We start from the raw sequence: 16593 nt of genomic DNA, 5'->3' as shown, positions 1-16593 counted from the left end.
GTATTCCTCCATATAAGATACCTTTTATTTCTCTAAATAATGTTCAATAATTTTCAATGGACAGGTCTTAGCTTAGTAACCCTTTGAGAGAGCAGTTTCAGTGAATAGCAAAAAGTAAATTCTTAGACGCTAAGGAAGGAAGTGGGAGGCAGAGGTAGCAAATGTAGACTGTTCCTTTGAGATGTTTGATGGTGAAAAAAAGAGGAAAATTAGTACTAGCTTGCAAGAGAAGCAGATTCGATGATTTCGGGATGAGAGTGCCTTCTGAAGCCATAGTAAAGGACCGGGGGAGAGGGGAGGTTGGAAGCACAGAGCTAATTAAAGGGACAGGGATGTGGAAGGGTGGCTCGAGTTAGTCTGGAGAAGAAATGAGAAGCAAGGAGTGTTGTGAGGTTATTTTGAGGTAGTGTGTTTCACATCTGCATTATCTTAGTAACAATTTCCTCAGACTCGTTGGCTGCTTACACAGTGAACAGCACTGAGCCATCATGAGGCTGTGCCCTTTGTCACTAATGGTACCAGAACCCACATGCAGGACATTTGGAGCAGCAAGACTTGCTGCCCTCACAGTCACCCCTAATCCACATTTTCATGTCCCTATTTCTTTGATCAAAGCATATTTATATTTTCTCTACTGTACATACCTATTTATCTATTATTCTGATAATCCCTTCTGCCAGAGTATCTTAGTTAAATTAAGACTTAATAGATAGGGGCTTTTCCACTAAATCTTGAGGTGCCCAAGAGACTTGAGGAAGAGTTTGTAGTAGAGATTTTAGATATGGAGGAAACGAGGGTGCTGAGATAAAGGATTTAATCCTGAAATTCTAGAAAGAGCTTGCAGGATTCACGGGAACAAGTCTGTTTTGCACTTTAGTGGAAATTGTTTTCCTTTGGAAGTGTTTTTAAGTTTGTTGTTCACTTTAGTTGCAAAGCTTTCAGTACATACACAGAAAATTGCATCTTTTATCTAGAGAGGGCATTGTGTAAACTTAACATGCTACATATAATTACGGTGTTTTTACCAAGAAGACAATATTTTTTACTGCAGTACTTGCAGTGGTGGAGTTAGCCTGCCAATATTAGAAAGTAGAGAATAGGAAGTGGAAGATCTTGTTGGATTCCTCAGTCTTATATCCACTAAGTGGATATGCAACTTTAACAAGGAAGGGAAAGAGGGAGGGAAAAGGTTTAATTCATTGCAGCTAGGATATAATAAGCATTTTCATTGAATCCCAAATATATGCATGTTTGTACCTTTGGGGAAATGGGCAGTGGGCACGGGGTAGAGGGAACAAGAATGTCTTGAGTGAGGTCTGGTAAATTACACTTCAGAAGCTAGAACACACTTTTCACAATTTAACTATAGGACCCGCTACATACTGATACCATACAAAAACTTCCCTTTTTTTTAACATGTGATGCACATGCTAAAGAAATATTTTAAAATAACGAGGTACTAATACATTTCAAGATTTGTTTTCACACCTGTGCTGTATAACACATCTGTCTACGTTTTTAGTTTGATTACTTCACATTGCCTTTCTTTCCTAAGTGTTCTTTTTTTTCTTTCACACATTCCTGTACTCCTTTGACTTCAGAATGACTAAAGCTTTTCATTTCAAAGTCAAAATAAAAATCCTCATTTTAAATGCAATTCCAGTTTCACAAGAAAAGTTGATCTTTGAGATTTTTTTCAAGACAGGAAATGTTAGCATATAATGGATCAAGTACCGATGAACTCTCTCCCTGCTCAGCCATGTCCACATCTAATATTGCTTGCAGATAAAACACAAACCATGCATAATCCCTGGAGAACAGAGAAAGCCCCACCAGATGGAAAGCAATTCCAGCTAATGAAGGAACACTTCCTTCTCTAAACTTCGTGATTCCTCTGATCCCCTCTTTTTAAACACCTTTTCCCAGGCAAACCATTCATTAGCCCTTGGAAAAAGCATAGTCTTATAGTCCGCCTCTGGTTTTTCCTCCTAAGCTTTTTGTATCACTTTGAGTTCTGCTTCCTCCTCCAGTGCTAAATCACTCCTCCCACTTCTCACGTACAGGCTCCTGACATTTGTAGGTCATAATCACGTTCCCTCCCCTTAGTGTTCAGTTAGTTCAGGTCCTCCACTTAGTTCTTCTAATTCTGCCTCATAAAATGATCCTTTCAGCTTCTTAGTCATGCTGTCCATTTTCCTTTGAACTTATTCCAGTTTGTCTCCATTTTTTGGGTAATGAGGTGCCTGAAATAGAACACAGTGCCCTAGGTGTGGTTCATTGAAACCACCGAACAGAACGAGGGTCCTCTGAGGGACAGTGTCCAGGCCTAGCCAGCCCAAGGGCCTTTTGTCACCCTCAAAGACTGGTATTGCTTCTGTCAAGACCCAGTAATCCCTGTATTCCTGAACTTCAGCCAACGGCCAAGTGCATGTCCTCCCTCATGCCCTTAAGCTTATATTATTTCTCCATTTACAACAGCCCTCTTTTCTGTCCTCTCATGTCAACAGCCATATTCCTCAAGAAGTTTTCCCTTCCTTCTCCCCTTTTTTTCTGTCCATACTGAAGGCAGTAGCACTTTATACCTGTCTGTGGGCTTTTGCTACATAGTGCATTGAATAGAGTACTCAGTATTGTTTTACAGTGTCATTGAGCTGTAATTCACACACCATACAATTCCCCTGCTTAAAGTGCACAATTTAACAGGTTTAGTACATTCTCAGAATTGTAACACTATCACCACATCAGTTTTCAAACATTTTCATCATTCTGAAAAGAAACCCGTGCTTCTTAGCCATCACTCCCGTTTACCCCATCCCACTGAGCCCTAGGCAGCCACTAATCTACTTTGTGACTCTGGATTTCCCTATTCTGGACATTTCATAAAAATGGAATCAAACAATATGTGGTCTTTTGTGACTAGCTTCTTTGATTTAGCATAGTGTATTCATGGTTCATGTTACACCATGTATCAGAACTAAATTCCTTTTCATTGGCAAAACAGTCAGTACTTTCTGAATGAATATTTTATACATTTCAGTTTATCCCTTTTCAGTGCTTAGAATATCAGAATTACAGTTAGAAATACATGCAGCTTTGAATATTTATATTTTTTGTCCATATTTCTTATCATATTGATGCTGCTTGTGGTATGAAATTAAACAGTACAAAAGTGTACAGAGTAAACAAAATGGATTAAAGACCTGAATGTGAGAGGGGCGCCTGGGTGGCTCATTCGGTTAAGCATCTGCCTTCAGCTCAGGTCATGATCCCAGGGTCCTAGGATTGAGCCCCGTGTTGGGCTCCCTGCTCAGTGGGGAGTCTGCTTCTCCCTCTCCCTCTGTGCCCTCCTCCCAACTCGTGCTCTCTCTCTCAAATAAATAAATAAAATCGTTTTAATAAATAAATAAATAAATACCTGAATGTGAGACCTGAAACCATACAAAAATCCTAGGAGAAAACATAGGCAGTAATTTCTTTTGCCATTTGTCTTGGCCACATTTTTCTAGATTTGTCTCCTCGGGTGAGGGAAACAAAAGCAAAACTGAACTATTGGGATTACACCAAAATAAAAAGCTTTTGTACAGTGAAGGAAACCATCAATAAAATAAAAAGGTAACCTACTGAATGGGAGACAATATTTGCAACCGAACATCCAGTAAAAAGTTAATATCCAAAATATATAAAGAACTTATACCACTCAACACCAAAAAACCCTCCAAATAACCCAATTAAAAATGGGCGAAGGACTTGAACAGATATTTTTCCAAAGAAGACATACAGATGGCCAACAGACACGTGAAAAGATGCTCAACATCACTGATCATTAGAGAAATACAAATCAGAGCCATGATGAGATGATGAGATGTAAAAATGGCTAGAATAAAAAAGACAAGAAGTAGCAAGTGTTGGTGAGGATGTGGGGAAAGGGTAACCCTGTGCACTGTTGGCGGGAATGTAAATCGGTGCGGCCACTGTGGGAAACAGTAATGGAAGTTCCTCAAAAAATTAAAAGTAGAAATACCATATGATCCAGTAATTCCACTAATGGCCATTTACCCAAAGAAAATGAAAACACCACAACTAATGAATCGTTGAACACTACCTCAGAAACTAATGATGTACTACATATTAGCTAACTGAACATAATCATAATTTTTAAAAAGATAGTTCAAAAAAAATGAAAACACCAATTAGAAAAGATATATGTACCCCTGTGTTTATTGCAGCATTATTTACACTAGCCAAATTATGAAGCAACCCAGGTGACTATCAGTAGAGAAATAGATAAAGAAGATGCTATATGTGATAGAGACAGACACATGTATCTACACATATACATATTTATACAATTGGCCATAAAAAAGGAATGAGATCTTGCCACTTGCAACAGTGTGTATGAACATAGAGGGTATTATGTAAAGTGAAGTAAGTCAGACAGAGAAAGACAAATGCCATATCATTTCACTTATACGTGGAATCTAAAAAACAAAACAAATGAATGAACAAAAAGCAGAAACATACCCGTATGTACCATGAGCTGGTGGTTGCCAGAGGGGAACGGGGTAGGCGGCTTGGCAAAATGAATGAAAGGAAGCGGGAAATACAGGCTTCCAGTCATGGAATGAGTAAGTCATGAGGATAAAAGGTCCAGCATAGAGAATATAGTCAGTGGTATTGCAATAGTGTTGTATGGTGACAGATGGTAGCTACACTTGTGGTGAGCAGAGTATAACATATAGGTTTGTTAAATCACTATATTGTACACCTGAAACTAGTGTAATATTGTATATCAACTATACTTCAGTTAAAAAAAAAACAGTAAAATTGAAAGTCCTTCCATCCATTCAAACTAGCTGTTCTTCATAGTTTTGGATTTCTCTTTACATATACGTAGATAGATTAGATAGATACATCAATCGATCTCCAAACTTATCAATCTCTCTCACCTCTTGTTTGACACGGAGGTTGTTAATAAATTTTTGTTCTTACGAATTGTCTTGGTAAACAAACGTGTATACATTCTTGAATTTCTTACTGATATTTCTATGGAATATACTCTTAAAAGTGGAATTATTTGGTAAAAGGATATTTGTGTTTAAATTTGGTTGATGAGACCGGATTGCTCACTATATTCCCACAGTAGTATAAGCGTACCCACTTCCGGGGTGCCTGGGTGGCACAGCGGTTAAGCGTCTGCCTTCGGCTCAGGGCGTGATCCCGGCGTTATGGGATCGAGCCCCGCATCAGGCTCCTCTGCTGGGAGCCTGCTTCTTCCTCTCCCACTCCCCCTGTTTGTGTTCCCTCTCTCACTGGCTGTCTCTCTCTCTGTCAAATAAATAAATAAATAAATAAAAATCTTTTCAAAAAAAAAAAAAGTACCCACTTCCCCAATACTGATTATTAATAGTCTTACAAAAACTTTTGCCAGTGTGATAGGGGGAACAAAACCCTATCTTGTTTAATTTGTATTTCTTTAATTATAAATGAAATTTAGTATTTTTTATGTGCTTATTAGCCATTTGTATTTCTTCAGTGAGTTTTTTGTTCATATCCTCCACCCATTTCTCTGTTATTAGGCTTGTAGTACCACTTTCATAATACATTGATACCAATACTTGTCCTTTTGTCTTTTTTCCCTTTATTTTATGTTGAGGTGTATTCACTCTGTACCCTCTTTGTTGAGAGTTGTTATCATAAATGGATGTTGAATTTTGTCAAATGCTTTTTCTGTATCTGTTGAGATGATCGTATGATTTTTATTCTTCATTTTGTTACTGTGGTGTATCATATTTATTGATTTACAGATGTTGAAGCATCCTTGCATCCTTGGAATAAATCCCACTTGATCATGGTGTATGGGCCTTTTAATGAAGTATTAAATTCAGTTTGCTGATATTTCATGGAGGATCTTTGCATCTTCAGGGATATTGGCCTTCAATTTTCTTTCTTGGTGGTGTCCTTTCCTAGTTTTGGTATCAGAGTAATGCCAGCCTTGCAAAATGAGTCTGGGAGTATCTCTCCTCTTCTATTTTTGGAAGAGTTTGAGAAGGATTGGTATTAATTCTTCCATAATGTTTGGTAGAATTCACCAGTGAAGTCATCTGGTCTTGGACTTTTGTTTGTTGGAAGGTTGATTAATGATTCAGTTCCCTTGCTGAGAATCGGTTCAGATTTTTTGTTTCTTCATGAGGCAGTTTTGGAGGTTGTGTATTTCTAGGAATTTATCCATTTCTACTAGGTTGTCCAGTTCGTTGGCATATATTTTTTTATAGTAGTCTTTTTTGATTCTTTGTATTTCTGTGGTATAAGTCATTACATCTCTTCTTTCACTTCTGATTTTATTTTTTTGAATTCTCTTGCTTTTTTTCTTGTTAAGTTTAGCCAAAGGTTTTTCTATTTTGTTTATCTTTTCAGAAAACCAGCTCTTAGTTTCATTGATCTTTCCTTTTTCTTTTTAGCCTCTATTTCATTTATTTCCACTCTCATCTTTGTTATTTTGTTCCTTCTGCTAACTTTGGGCTTTTTCTAGTTCCTTGAGGTATAAAGTTAGGTTGAGATCTTTCTTGCTTCTTACTGTAGGCATCTATCACTATGAACTTCCCTCTTAAGAACTGCTCTTGGGGCACCTGGGTGCCTCAGTCACTTAAGCGTCCAACTCTTGACTTTGGCTCAGGTCATGATCTCAGGGTTGTGGGATCGAGCCCTGTGTTGGGCTCCATGCTCAGTGGGGATCTGCTTGAGATTCTCTCTCTCCCTCTCCCCCACTTTCCCCTCTCTCTCATATAAATAAATCTTTTTTAAAAATGCTTTTACTGTATCCCATAGATTTGGTATATTGTATTTCCATTTTTATTTGTCCCATGGTATTTTTTGATCTCTCTTTTGATTTCTTTCTTGACCCATTTATTTTTCAGTCACATGTTGTTTAATCTCCAAATATTTGCGAATTTTTCTGCTTTCTTTTTGTAACTGATTTCTAGTTTCATACCATGTGGTTAGAAAATATGCTTGATGTGCTTTCAATCTTAAATTTATTAAGGTTTGTTTTAAGGCCTTACATATGCTCTGTCCTGAAGGATGTTTAGCCAGTGCATGAGAAGAATATGTATTCGCAGTATAATTTTTAACTTTAGATCTTTAGGTAATTTGAAATTTATGTTTATATATGGTATGAGCAGAAGTCCAACCACAACTAGGTCCAATTGACCTAATATAATTCATTGATTTCAGATGCCTCCTGACCATATTCTAAATCCCAGTGATCTAATTTTATCAGTACAGTACTCTTCTAATTAGTGTCTTTTTGCAGTATGTTTTATAATCTGGTAAGCCAGTCCACAAATCATTTTTCTTCCTTTCAAATATTTTCTTGGCTCCTGTGATATATATGGATAAATTTAGAATTAATTATCAAGCTCTGAAAGAGCCTTTGGGATTTGGTTTGGAAATGTATTTGTGATATATTTTTAGGTGAAAACAAAATCAGTTCCCAAATAATATCCTGACATTGCCATTTTGTTTCTAAAATTATATGTATATAGTAAAACAACATCTCAAAGAATATACGACAAAATATGTAGCAGTGGTTATCTCCTGATGCTAATATTAGAGTTCATTTTTTTTCCTGGTACTTTTGTTTTCCAAATTTTCTACAATGTGTTTGTAATACTTTTTAAATTAGAAAAAAAAAACCTGAAAAAAAAATTAAACGAAAATGTATCATTAGTAACTTCATGATTACCTACTTGACATAACAGAAGCCAAATGGGATAAAAAAGATTTCACAGGAAATAAATATGTGACTTGTAGAGAGTGAACTGCAGGTACCTGGCTCAGAATATAAACCAAAGATGTCTGGAATGTTCCTGGGAAGGATTGAGATGGGGAACGGAAACAGTACAATTGTACGGCCTCCTCAGTTACTTGGTGTGGTAGCCTTCGGTTCTGTTCAAGAGACTTGAGGGTCATAACCTCCTGTTTTAGCAGTCTTCCCGGGTTATATTCTGTGCAGCTGGACTTAAAAGGCACCTGATTTCTTTGGTTTCCCCATTTTAGAGATTCACATTCATAGACACAGCCAGACCTTGAGATGCGTCAAGACTTAGCATAGTCTAAATCTGGTCCTTGCATGTCCTGGTGTTTTAGTCAACATTTAACAGAAAGAAGATTGCAAAATCTGTTCCCAGCTCTTTGATATATTTGAAGAAGCAGCTCATTCTTGGCTCACAGCATGTAGAATCTGTCAGCAGTGTAATTAAAACTTGGTTCTGTTTGCTCTTTAATCGACCTGCTCCATCAAGGTAATCTTACCAATTTAGCAATAATTATAACAACATCTAACATTTATCAAACATTTTCTGTGTGTCAGGCATTGTACTGCACTTTATATGAATATCTCATTAAATCCTTAAAACAGCCCTATAAATGTTATTGCCCCATTTTATAAATGAGAAAACTGAGCCTCAGAGAGGTCCAGGTCATACAAACTAGTAAGTGCCAACTGACATTGAAACCTAGGCAGCCTAACTCCAGAACGTGCGTCCTTAATACACTTGAAACTCAATTTTTAATCTCTCTGCTTTCCTAAAAACCTGCTCTGCCTCCTGTATTTTCAGTCTTATTTGTTTAATGTCCCCAGCTAGAGCTGTCAGAATGATCCTCCATCCCCTCCCATTGAACTTCACCTCCTATCAGTCCTACCTTTGGGAAGGCTCACACCCGTCTCTTGCCCTCCGTGTCCCCTGGCCCTGCCCCATGGCCCCTGGGCTTGCCACAGTAACCTCCCTTGGCTCATTCTTCCTTCCATTCAGTCTAACGTGTTTTTATCTTCACGGTTTTCTTCTGAGAACATGAAGCTGATTGTGTCACTGCGCTGTTTAAAAGCTCTTAGACTTCCTTTTTTGTTTGTTCATTTTTTAACCAGATTAAATCTGAGCTCCTGAGCTTTCCATCCACAGTCTGGCCCCGGTCTGCCTCTTCATCTTGATGTCCTATCATTCTCTACACAGTGCCCTTACCTTATGCTCCAAGCACACTGAAAGCATCTGTCTTCCCGAGGTCTGTGTCAAGCCCCTCCGTAGCTCTGCACATCGGCATTTCTTTCATCTGCTTGAAGGTCTCTTCTTGGATCTCCCCACAAACTCCTGTTCAGCTCTCAGGATCCGCACCACATACTGCCTGCAATAACATCTTCCCTGACCCCTCCAGGATGCAGCAGTCATTCTTACATCTTCCCCTGTACCACGCACCCAGGCCTCGCTTGTGGGAATTAATTATCTGTGTATGTGTCTGTCTCTTCCATTAACCTACATGGATCTTGGGGCAAGGACCAAGTGCATTCATCTTTCAGCACCTAGCACACAGGAGGCCCTCAATAAATGCTGGCTTAATGCTTGAAGGAATGTCCAAGAGAGCGTTTGAGATGATAGGAAGTTAGAATACACTTACTCATGAACAGAGGACTATCTTACGTGTTTCTCAGAGTAATCTCTTTAGCCAAATTAGCAGGCCTAGATTAGCAGATGTCTAACTTACTGAATAAAAGTGGTTTATAGCAAACGGGGAAGGTCTTTTAAATATAAATTTCCCTAGAACAAAGGACCATTATGCAAGAGTAAGATCCGGTCTGAGATCATGCATGTGCCCCTCTCACTGTGCTGGGCATGGGTGTGATACTGTGACACAGTGGAGAAAACATTCCCCCTGGCGTGAGAGCACTGGTGCTGGCTTACCACCTTTGGGACTCAGACTAGTCACCCCTCCGTGAGCAAACACTCGATGTTAACTTGTACCCTTTCCTGGTTGGGAACTTTGATGCAGGAACACTTCCCACAGAAAGCGCCTATCCTTTTTTTGGTCATGTCCTTTTTCATTTTCAGCTTTTTTTTTTTTTTTTAAAGATTTTATTTATTTATTTGACAGAGATAGAGACAGTCAGCGAGAGAGGGGACACAAGCAGGGGGAGTGGGAGAGGAAGAAGCAGGCTCCCAGCAGAGGAGCCTGACGTGGGGCTCGATCCCGTAACGCCGGGATCACGCCCTGAGCCGAAGGCAGACGCTTAACCGCTGTGCCACCCAGGCGCCCCCATTTTCAGCTTTATTAAGGTTTAATTGACAAAACTGACATAATAAATGTACATGATTTGATATGCATTGTGAAGATTCCCACAGTCAAGGTAACGCATCTGTCATCTCACATAGCTCCTTTTTTTCCTTATGAAAACATTTCAGTTTTACTCTCTTAGCATATTTATTTATTTTTTTAGGTGGGGGGAGGGACAGAGGGAGAGGGAGAGAGAGAATCTCAAGCAAGCTCCATGCTCGCCAGTGCAAAGCCCAGTGCGGGTCTCAGTCCCACAACCCTGAGATCATGACCTGAGCCAAAACCAAGAGTCAGACACTCAACTGACTGAGCCACCCAGGCGCCCCTCTTAGAATATTTCAGTATATAGTACAGTGTTATCAACTGTAGTTACCATATTATACATTAGATCTTCAGACCTTATTCATGTTGTAACTGAAAGTTTGTACCCTTTTACCAAGCTGTCCCCATTTCCCCCACTCCCCCAGTCCTTGGTGGCTACCGTTCTACTTGGTGTTTCTGTGAGTGTGACTCTCCCCACCCCCCCAGATTCCACTTATAAGTGATACCATGCAGTATTTTGTCTTTCTGGTTTATTTCACTTAGCATAATGCCCTCCAGGTTCACCCATGTTGTTGGAAATGCCGTTTCCTTATTCATGAACAATAATTGTTAACCCAGTGCGAACAGGATCATTTTAGTTTATCTGAACTCCATCTTTCCTTTCCCTTTCAGCTTCAGAATGAGTTAGAAAAAGGTGAACGGGACAATGCAGAGCTGCAGGAGTTTGCCAATGCCCTTCTCCAGCAGATAGCAGATCATTGCCCCGACATCCTGGAGCAAGTGGTCAATGCGCTGGAAGAGTCGTCCTGACCCTGCTTCGTGGGGAGTGGCCAGCCCAGCAGCCTGCTAGAGTAAATCCAGGAGCCGAGAATGAAGAGCTGTAAGGAACAGGCACCCAGAAACTTCCTGGCACCCAACAAACACTATAAATTCTATCCTAGCTTGGTTGGTCCTTCAAGTGTGATTCCAGCAGCCTTTCTACAGCTGACATCTTAACTCTGCCTTTCTACTTTGGATATTGTCTCTACACTAATTTTCCTGATGTCCAGGGTGAGTAAGTGGCCAACTTTCCATGAAGAACTGCCATCCAGTCATCAGCAGTGGAGAACTGTGGAAGCTGGTGGTTCTGCCCTTAGAGAGGGACATGGAGCGGAGAGCCCTTTTTCCTTCCGTCCTTGACATGAGAACTAAATCTGGAATCTCCTTGGAGTTCAACATATTGAAAGAAACTTCCCAATGGACTAGAGAGCTGAGTGTTCTAATATCACAACAGGTGCTTTCTCCTAAAAGGGTTAAAAAAAAATTTCTAAAAAAGAGGGGGGAAAGGAGAACAGGGACAAAGAGAAACTGACTCTTCTTTTTACTGTCTCTTTTGCTTACTTTCACGTGTAATGTTTTATGCAGGGGAGCTACAAGCAGGCCTCATGACGGCTTTGTGAACACTAATACCCCGAGTTTGGAGTCTTTACCCAGCCCTGTCTGTCTCACTCATCCTTGCTCTTCTCAACCAGTTAACAAGAGGATGGTGTGGACAGTTCTCCCCCTGGGTCCCTCTTGCTTAAGACCTTTGACCTTATTATACTTAGGTTGTCAGATCATATAGCTGGTTCTGAAAGAGAAGGGTTTGACGTGAGACTCCGCCATCACCACCTACAGCTCTGCTTCTGTAGAAGATGACCGTTCCCTGGGATCAGGCTGGTTTCTCCTAAACATCTCCTTCGTTGGCACTCTAGGTCCCTGAGCCCCAAAAGAATGCTTCTGCCTTCCCACCACCCATGTTCCACACTCTTGCAGCCCAGTGTTTGCTGAAGTTTATGACCCACCTTCCTCCCTTTTAGCTTTACTCTTGACGTGCACTCCCAGAACCGTAGCCTCGAGCATTGTCCGGAACCTCCTTCTGGCACAAATGAATGTTTCTCATCCCACAAACATTCCTTCCTCCATTCTTTCATTCAGAGAATATTTGTGAAATGCCTACCGTGTGCAAGTCACTGTTGGGTACCCATCCTTGACAAAAGTCTCTTTTCAGTGAGGGAGAAAAGTGAAGGACTCTATGAGACATACCTGGTTGAGTCAAAGCAGTCAAAGGCATACCCTTCCNGGATTCCCCTCCCCCCCCCCCCCGCTCCTTCTATCGCAGTAGAAATTATCTTTTCCAGATAAATCTTTCTCATTATAGTGGAATTAGTGAGTTCAGGGGGCAGGAGGCTGAGTCACTTACTTGCCTGTGGGCTCTTATTTGGTGGCTCAGGACTTTAGTTGTTGTTACCCCGCAGGAGCGTAGTGTTGAGGAGGCTACAGGAGTGGATGGTGTTTTCCTGAGCACCACATGGAACCTGGCCAGCTCCGTGTCGCAGATCAGAAAATGGACCCTAAAGCTGCAAATCCAGTTGAAGGTATTGGTATTTTGAAGGGCATTCTTCCCAAGCTTAGACAATGGCAGTCATAAATAATCAGGCAAGAAAGAGACCACTTAACCCAAATCTAGCCCTTTGACCACCTCTCCAGCCAGACGTCCACCAGACACTCACATCTTCTGATAAGAGTTGCTGGGCTAAATGTTTTTGTCTTGCATTTCCCTCTTTCCCCCTCCCCGGTTACTCACCCAGAGAATCTGATGCTGCCTGGAAAGTCACCACGGCCATCAGTCTGGTATCTTCCCACCAGGAGCCCTTGACTGTCCCATTAACTTATATGGTCATATCTCCAGCTGCCCTAATTCCCTGCTGTAAAACAGTCTCTCCTGTGAGAAAGTGTAGAATGTTTCCTATCAAAGGTTTAAATGGACTCTGCTCGTAAACTTCTTACTGAGATGCTTCCTGATAGCCCAGCCAGCCAGCAGCGGGCGAGGTGGGAGATGGGGGGGTTAGATAGGTAGTGGTCAGTCACCTCAATTCCATGTATTTCTTGCACTGCCCATAAATCATGTAGAAAGCCCCAGTATTTTAGGCCTGGAGTATTAGACTCTCACTTTATCTACCATAATGCAAAGAACTGAGGGATGAGGACACCCTTGACAGGACTCCTGCAGAAGAGAGCAGGGAGGAGCAGAGGCCATGCCCAGAGAAGTGGCCTGGCCCCGGCTGCTGCTCTCCAGCAGGTTCGGTGGGGTTGAGGGACAGCAAGCAGAACTGTCTCCCCAGGTCCTGCTCATTCTGTCTCTGCTCTCAAATACAGTACCTGCCACGCTTGCCCACTGGGTGTGTGATTCTCACTGCACCTCCTTTCTTCCCTTTTTCATTTCAACCCTTCCTGTTGCTTCCCCTCCAAAACCTTATGGAAGTCCTCTGAACAAGTGCTTCTGAGAAGAAAAATTTCTGGGCAAACATCATCTCTCTGGTCTCTGAATCTCCTTGATTCCTCATGGGTGGTCATCCTAGCACCTCAAATGGTTCTGGGGACAGTTTGGTTCTAGATGAGAGTAATTTCTGGCTAAACTTTAATAGCAGACATGACCTGACTTTCTATTACAAGGGAAAAATTAATAGTGCCTAGCACTTAGAGTATCTTACTGAGTTGAGATCAGTCGTTGAGCCAACTTTTACTAAATGTGCAGTTCCCATCACACAGACTTATCATTGCACGCCATTCTTCTGGTGTTTGTGGTTTCACAAACTCACTGCAGTTGCCTGTTAGATTCACCACATTCATCCATCCCACTGGCAAGCCTAGTTCCCCTTAGCACCTAAAGATCTATACCCCAAATCAGGGTCATCATAAAAGGGGACAGGAAGAGGAAGAGTGGGTGGAATCCAATGTGGGGCTCATGGCTGCAGAAATACAATGTGATTTTTCTCATCTTTTCATATACCTCTATCCCAGGTACTCATTGAGTTCTTGATGAAGTATCTGAATTGAGATTTACAAGGACTTGGATACCATTTGAAATGGGAAAGATTTTAAATGGGCTTTAATATATTAAGAAATATGAATGGGAACCCCCAAAATCCATCTCAGCTCTAACCTTTATCGGGTACCTTATAGTCTGACAAAGAGCTAAGTGCTTCTGTCTCTTCCTTACACTTGATCTTTAGAAATGCTAGTAAAGTAGAGGGGACCCAAGACTGCCTTCAGGGTCGATAGCGGCAGTGTGAATTGGCACTTTTTGTCAATAATTAAGTCTGTTTGGTTTTCCATGAGGAGCTCGTTGGCTCACCCACTCCTCAGAGAGAAGAAGAGGAAGTCATCACAAAGTTTTAGTCAACTGCTGAGCTAATCCCTCCCCTGTGACGTTCAGGATTGGCATTTGGATTTGCTGCTAGAGAGTCCTGCTGACCCCAGAACCCTCCTGCCCTCCCTTTGACCCCAGTAGTGAAGCACAGGCCCACTGGCTCCTCTTGGGGGTTCTGAGGAAAGAGCAAATCAAGGAATATGGTGCCACATAGAATGTGACCTTCCTGAGTCACAGTGGGCCCGTGTCCGTGATATCAGTAACTTCTGTGTCTGCCTCCCGAGCCTCACCTCCCACCCGCAAGAGTTCAGAGCTGTGGAAAAGCAGATGAGGACAGCGTAGACACAGCAGGGCCTGCTGCCCTTTGCCGAGCCTGCAAGGCCAGCCCATCCATCACTGCCAGTCCCTGGACTTCTCAGGACAGTGACTTGAACCGGTCAAAGAAGTGTTTTAAAAGGAATCTGGAGTTTTCCCCACATGGACTAAGGGAATGTCTGGGCAAGAAAAAACACACACGCAGGGAAATCCTTCTGAACAAAATGGCTGTCTTTACTTACTCTTTTTAAGCAAAAACTGTTTCCATACTTTTTAGTGTCAAAACAGTAACCAAGTGTCTCCTGATTTTTTCCAATGTGTTTGGCGAGTGCTGTGACCCTCTTGTAGGTATTTCTCCTCCTGACTCTTTTGGGGGAAAGGTGGTTTTAGGGATTGATTTGGGGGGAGCGGATTTTTGTCCCATCCCACCTCCTCTTTTGCTTCTCTGCTTGTCGATATTGTCTGTGTGGTTCAGAGCATTGGGGCAGTTACATTGTGTCCATTGTTGACATTATTAAGATATTAAAAAGTAGTTTGTAGAACTGAAAAGTTAAAGAGCTGTGTTTTAAGAAATGCAAAATGATATCATGTTAATAAAGGAATTCAAGCTATGGGGCAGCCGAACTCCTCCCCCTCCTCCCAAGTTGGCCAAGGTGGCAGCTGGGCTGGCCGCCCTCCAGGTAGGTGAGTGCCTGTGTGAAGGAGACAACTGCTGAGTAAAAGGAATTGGGATCCAGGGCTCAGAGAGTCCCACTTGTGCCAGAGATCGCCTCTACATCCTCGGGACCTCTGGGTAGAGGTTTCAAAGTTTGTGACCCCATAACCACCCTCAAACCCACCTTGGTCCCAACTCAGTGTGCCTAATACTGTGTGGTAACCCGGGCTTGGCTCTGCAGCCCCACAGCGGGCGGCAGCCCTATGCGGGCCGCAGATGCTCTCTCCTGCCCACTTGGTGCTATATCATCCAGTGACCCGACCGGCACGGCCAAGCGCTGGCCAGCCTGGAGCCCACCATCCAGGTGGATGAATTGTACTCAGATCTCAGTTCCTTCTGGCTTCAGGCACCAGATTCTTTCCTTTAAGCTTTTTAGGCCCTACATCTCCCAGCCCCAGGCTGTCTCTCTTGGCCCCGGAGATGCCATGGTCAGGAAAGGACGGGATCCCTGCCGAAGCCAGAGAATTCACCCCAGGCCAGCACCAGCGCTCTGAGCCCAGCCCTTCTTTCCACGCCACACCAGTATCGCGTTCTTGCTCTGACGCAGCTAGACCTACCTGAGGGCAACCCCAACCCATTCTGGCTGGCCTGCCCACGAGGGACCTGTCCACTCCCCCGGGGCCTTGCGGAGCACACCGGGCTGTCCAGGATGGAGACCAGCCGTCTCCCTGGGATCTGCTCCCCTCTGCCTCGGAAGACAAGTGCTGCGCTTTAGTGAGGGGGGCTGAGGGGCCCTGGGCGCGGACTCCTTCTAGCTTGAGTTCCTTGTGGTGACAGCAGCAGCCGCAATGATGGTGTCTGTGATGCAAATGCACCCGCTGCCTTCAACTGTGTGTGCGCGCGCGTGTGTGTGTGTGTGTGTGTGTGTGAGACGGCTGGAGTCGTGTTACTGACAGGTTAATGACATTACAAAAAAATTGTGTTACAGTCAACTTTGCCTTGATAATTATTGTAAACACTTTGTCCATTTTTTTCTTTTTTATTCACAAACTAAATCCATCGGGAAATTATAAAGTTATTTAAAAATTCTGTGCTGTGTCTTTCTTTGAGTCTCATCCACTCTGATAAGCCAAGTGAGAGGAGTCCTCAAATGCCAGAAAAGCAGGGAGGAGCCAGTGGCCTCCAAGAGCTTAACATTGTGGTAGGTAAGCCGAGACCCAGCGATGCCCCGAGTGAAGGCGGGGACGGAGGAGCCAAGGCTGGCTCAGCCCTGACAGGCCTGGGGGGTGATGTCCTCAGAAGAGTCAGC

The 16593-nt window shown here is 42.5% G+C and overlaps 1 protein-coding gene across 8 annotated transcripts in view; it reads left to right on the top strand.

Moving 5' to 3' along the window:
- ERC1 (ELKS/RAB6-interacting/CAST family member 1) overlaps nt 1-16373 on the top strand; it is a 536559-nt gene extending 520186 nt beyond the window's left edge. For all 8 annotated transcript variants that reach the window (XM_019793501.2, XM_034645665.1, XM_002914100.4 and 5 more), the window contains one exon: nt 10816-16373. In XM_019793501.2, coding sequence (XP_019649060.1) covers nt 10816-10953 — 138 coding nt within the window. In that variant the 3' untranslated portion in view covers nt 10954-16373. The remainder of the gene's footprint in view (nt 1-10815) is intronic.
- Nucleotides 16374-16593: the final 220 nt, after the last annotated feature.

Source organism: Ailuropoda melanoleuca, chromosome 16 (assembly GCF_002007445.2).
Source record: "Ailuropoda melanoleuca isolate Jingjing chromosome 16, ASM200744v2, whole genome shotgun sequence".
Taxonomy (NCBI): Eukaryota; Metazoa; Chordata; class Mammalia; order Carnivora; family Ursidae; genus Ailuropoda; species Ailuropoda melanoleuca.
This window is presented reverse-complemented; position numbering and strand designations above follow the sequence as displayed.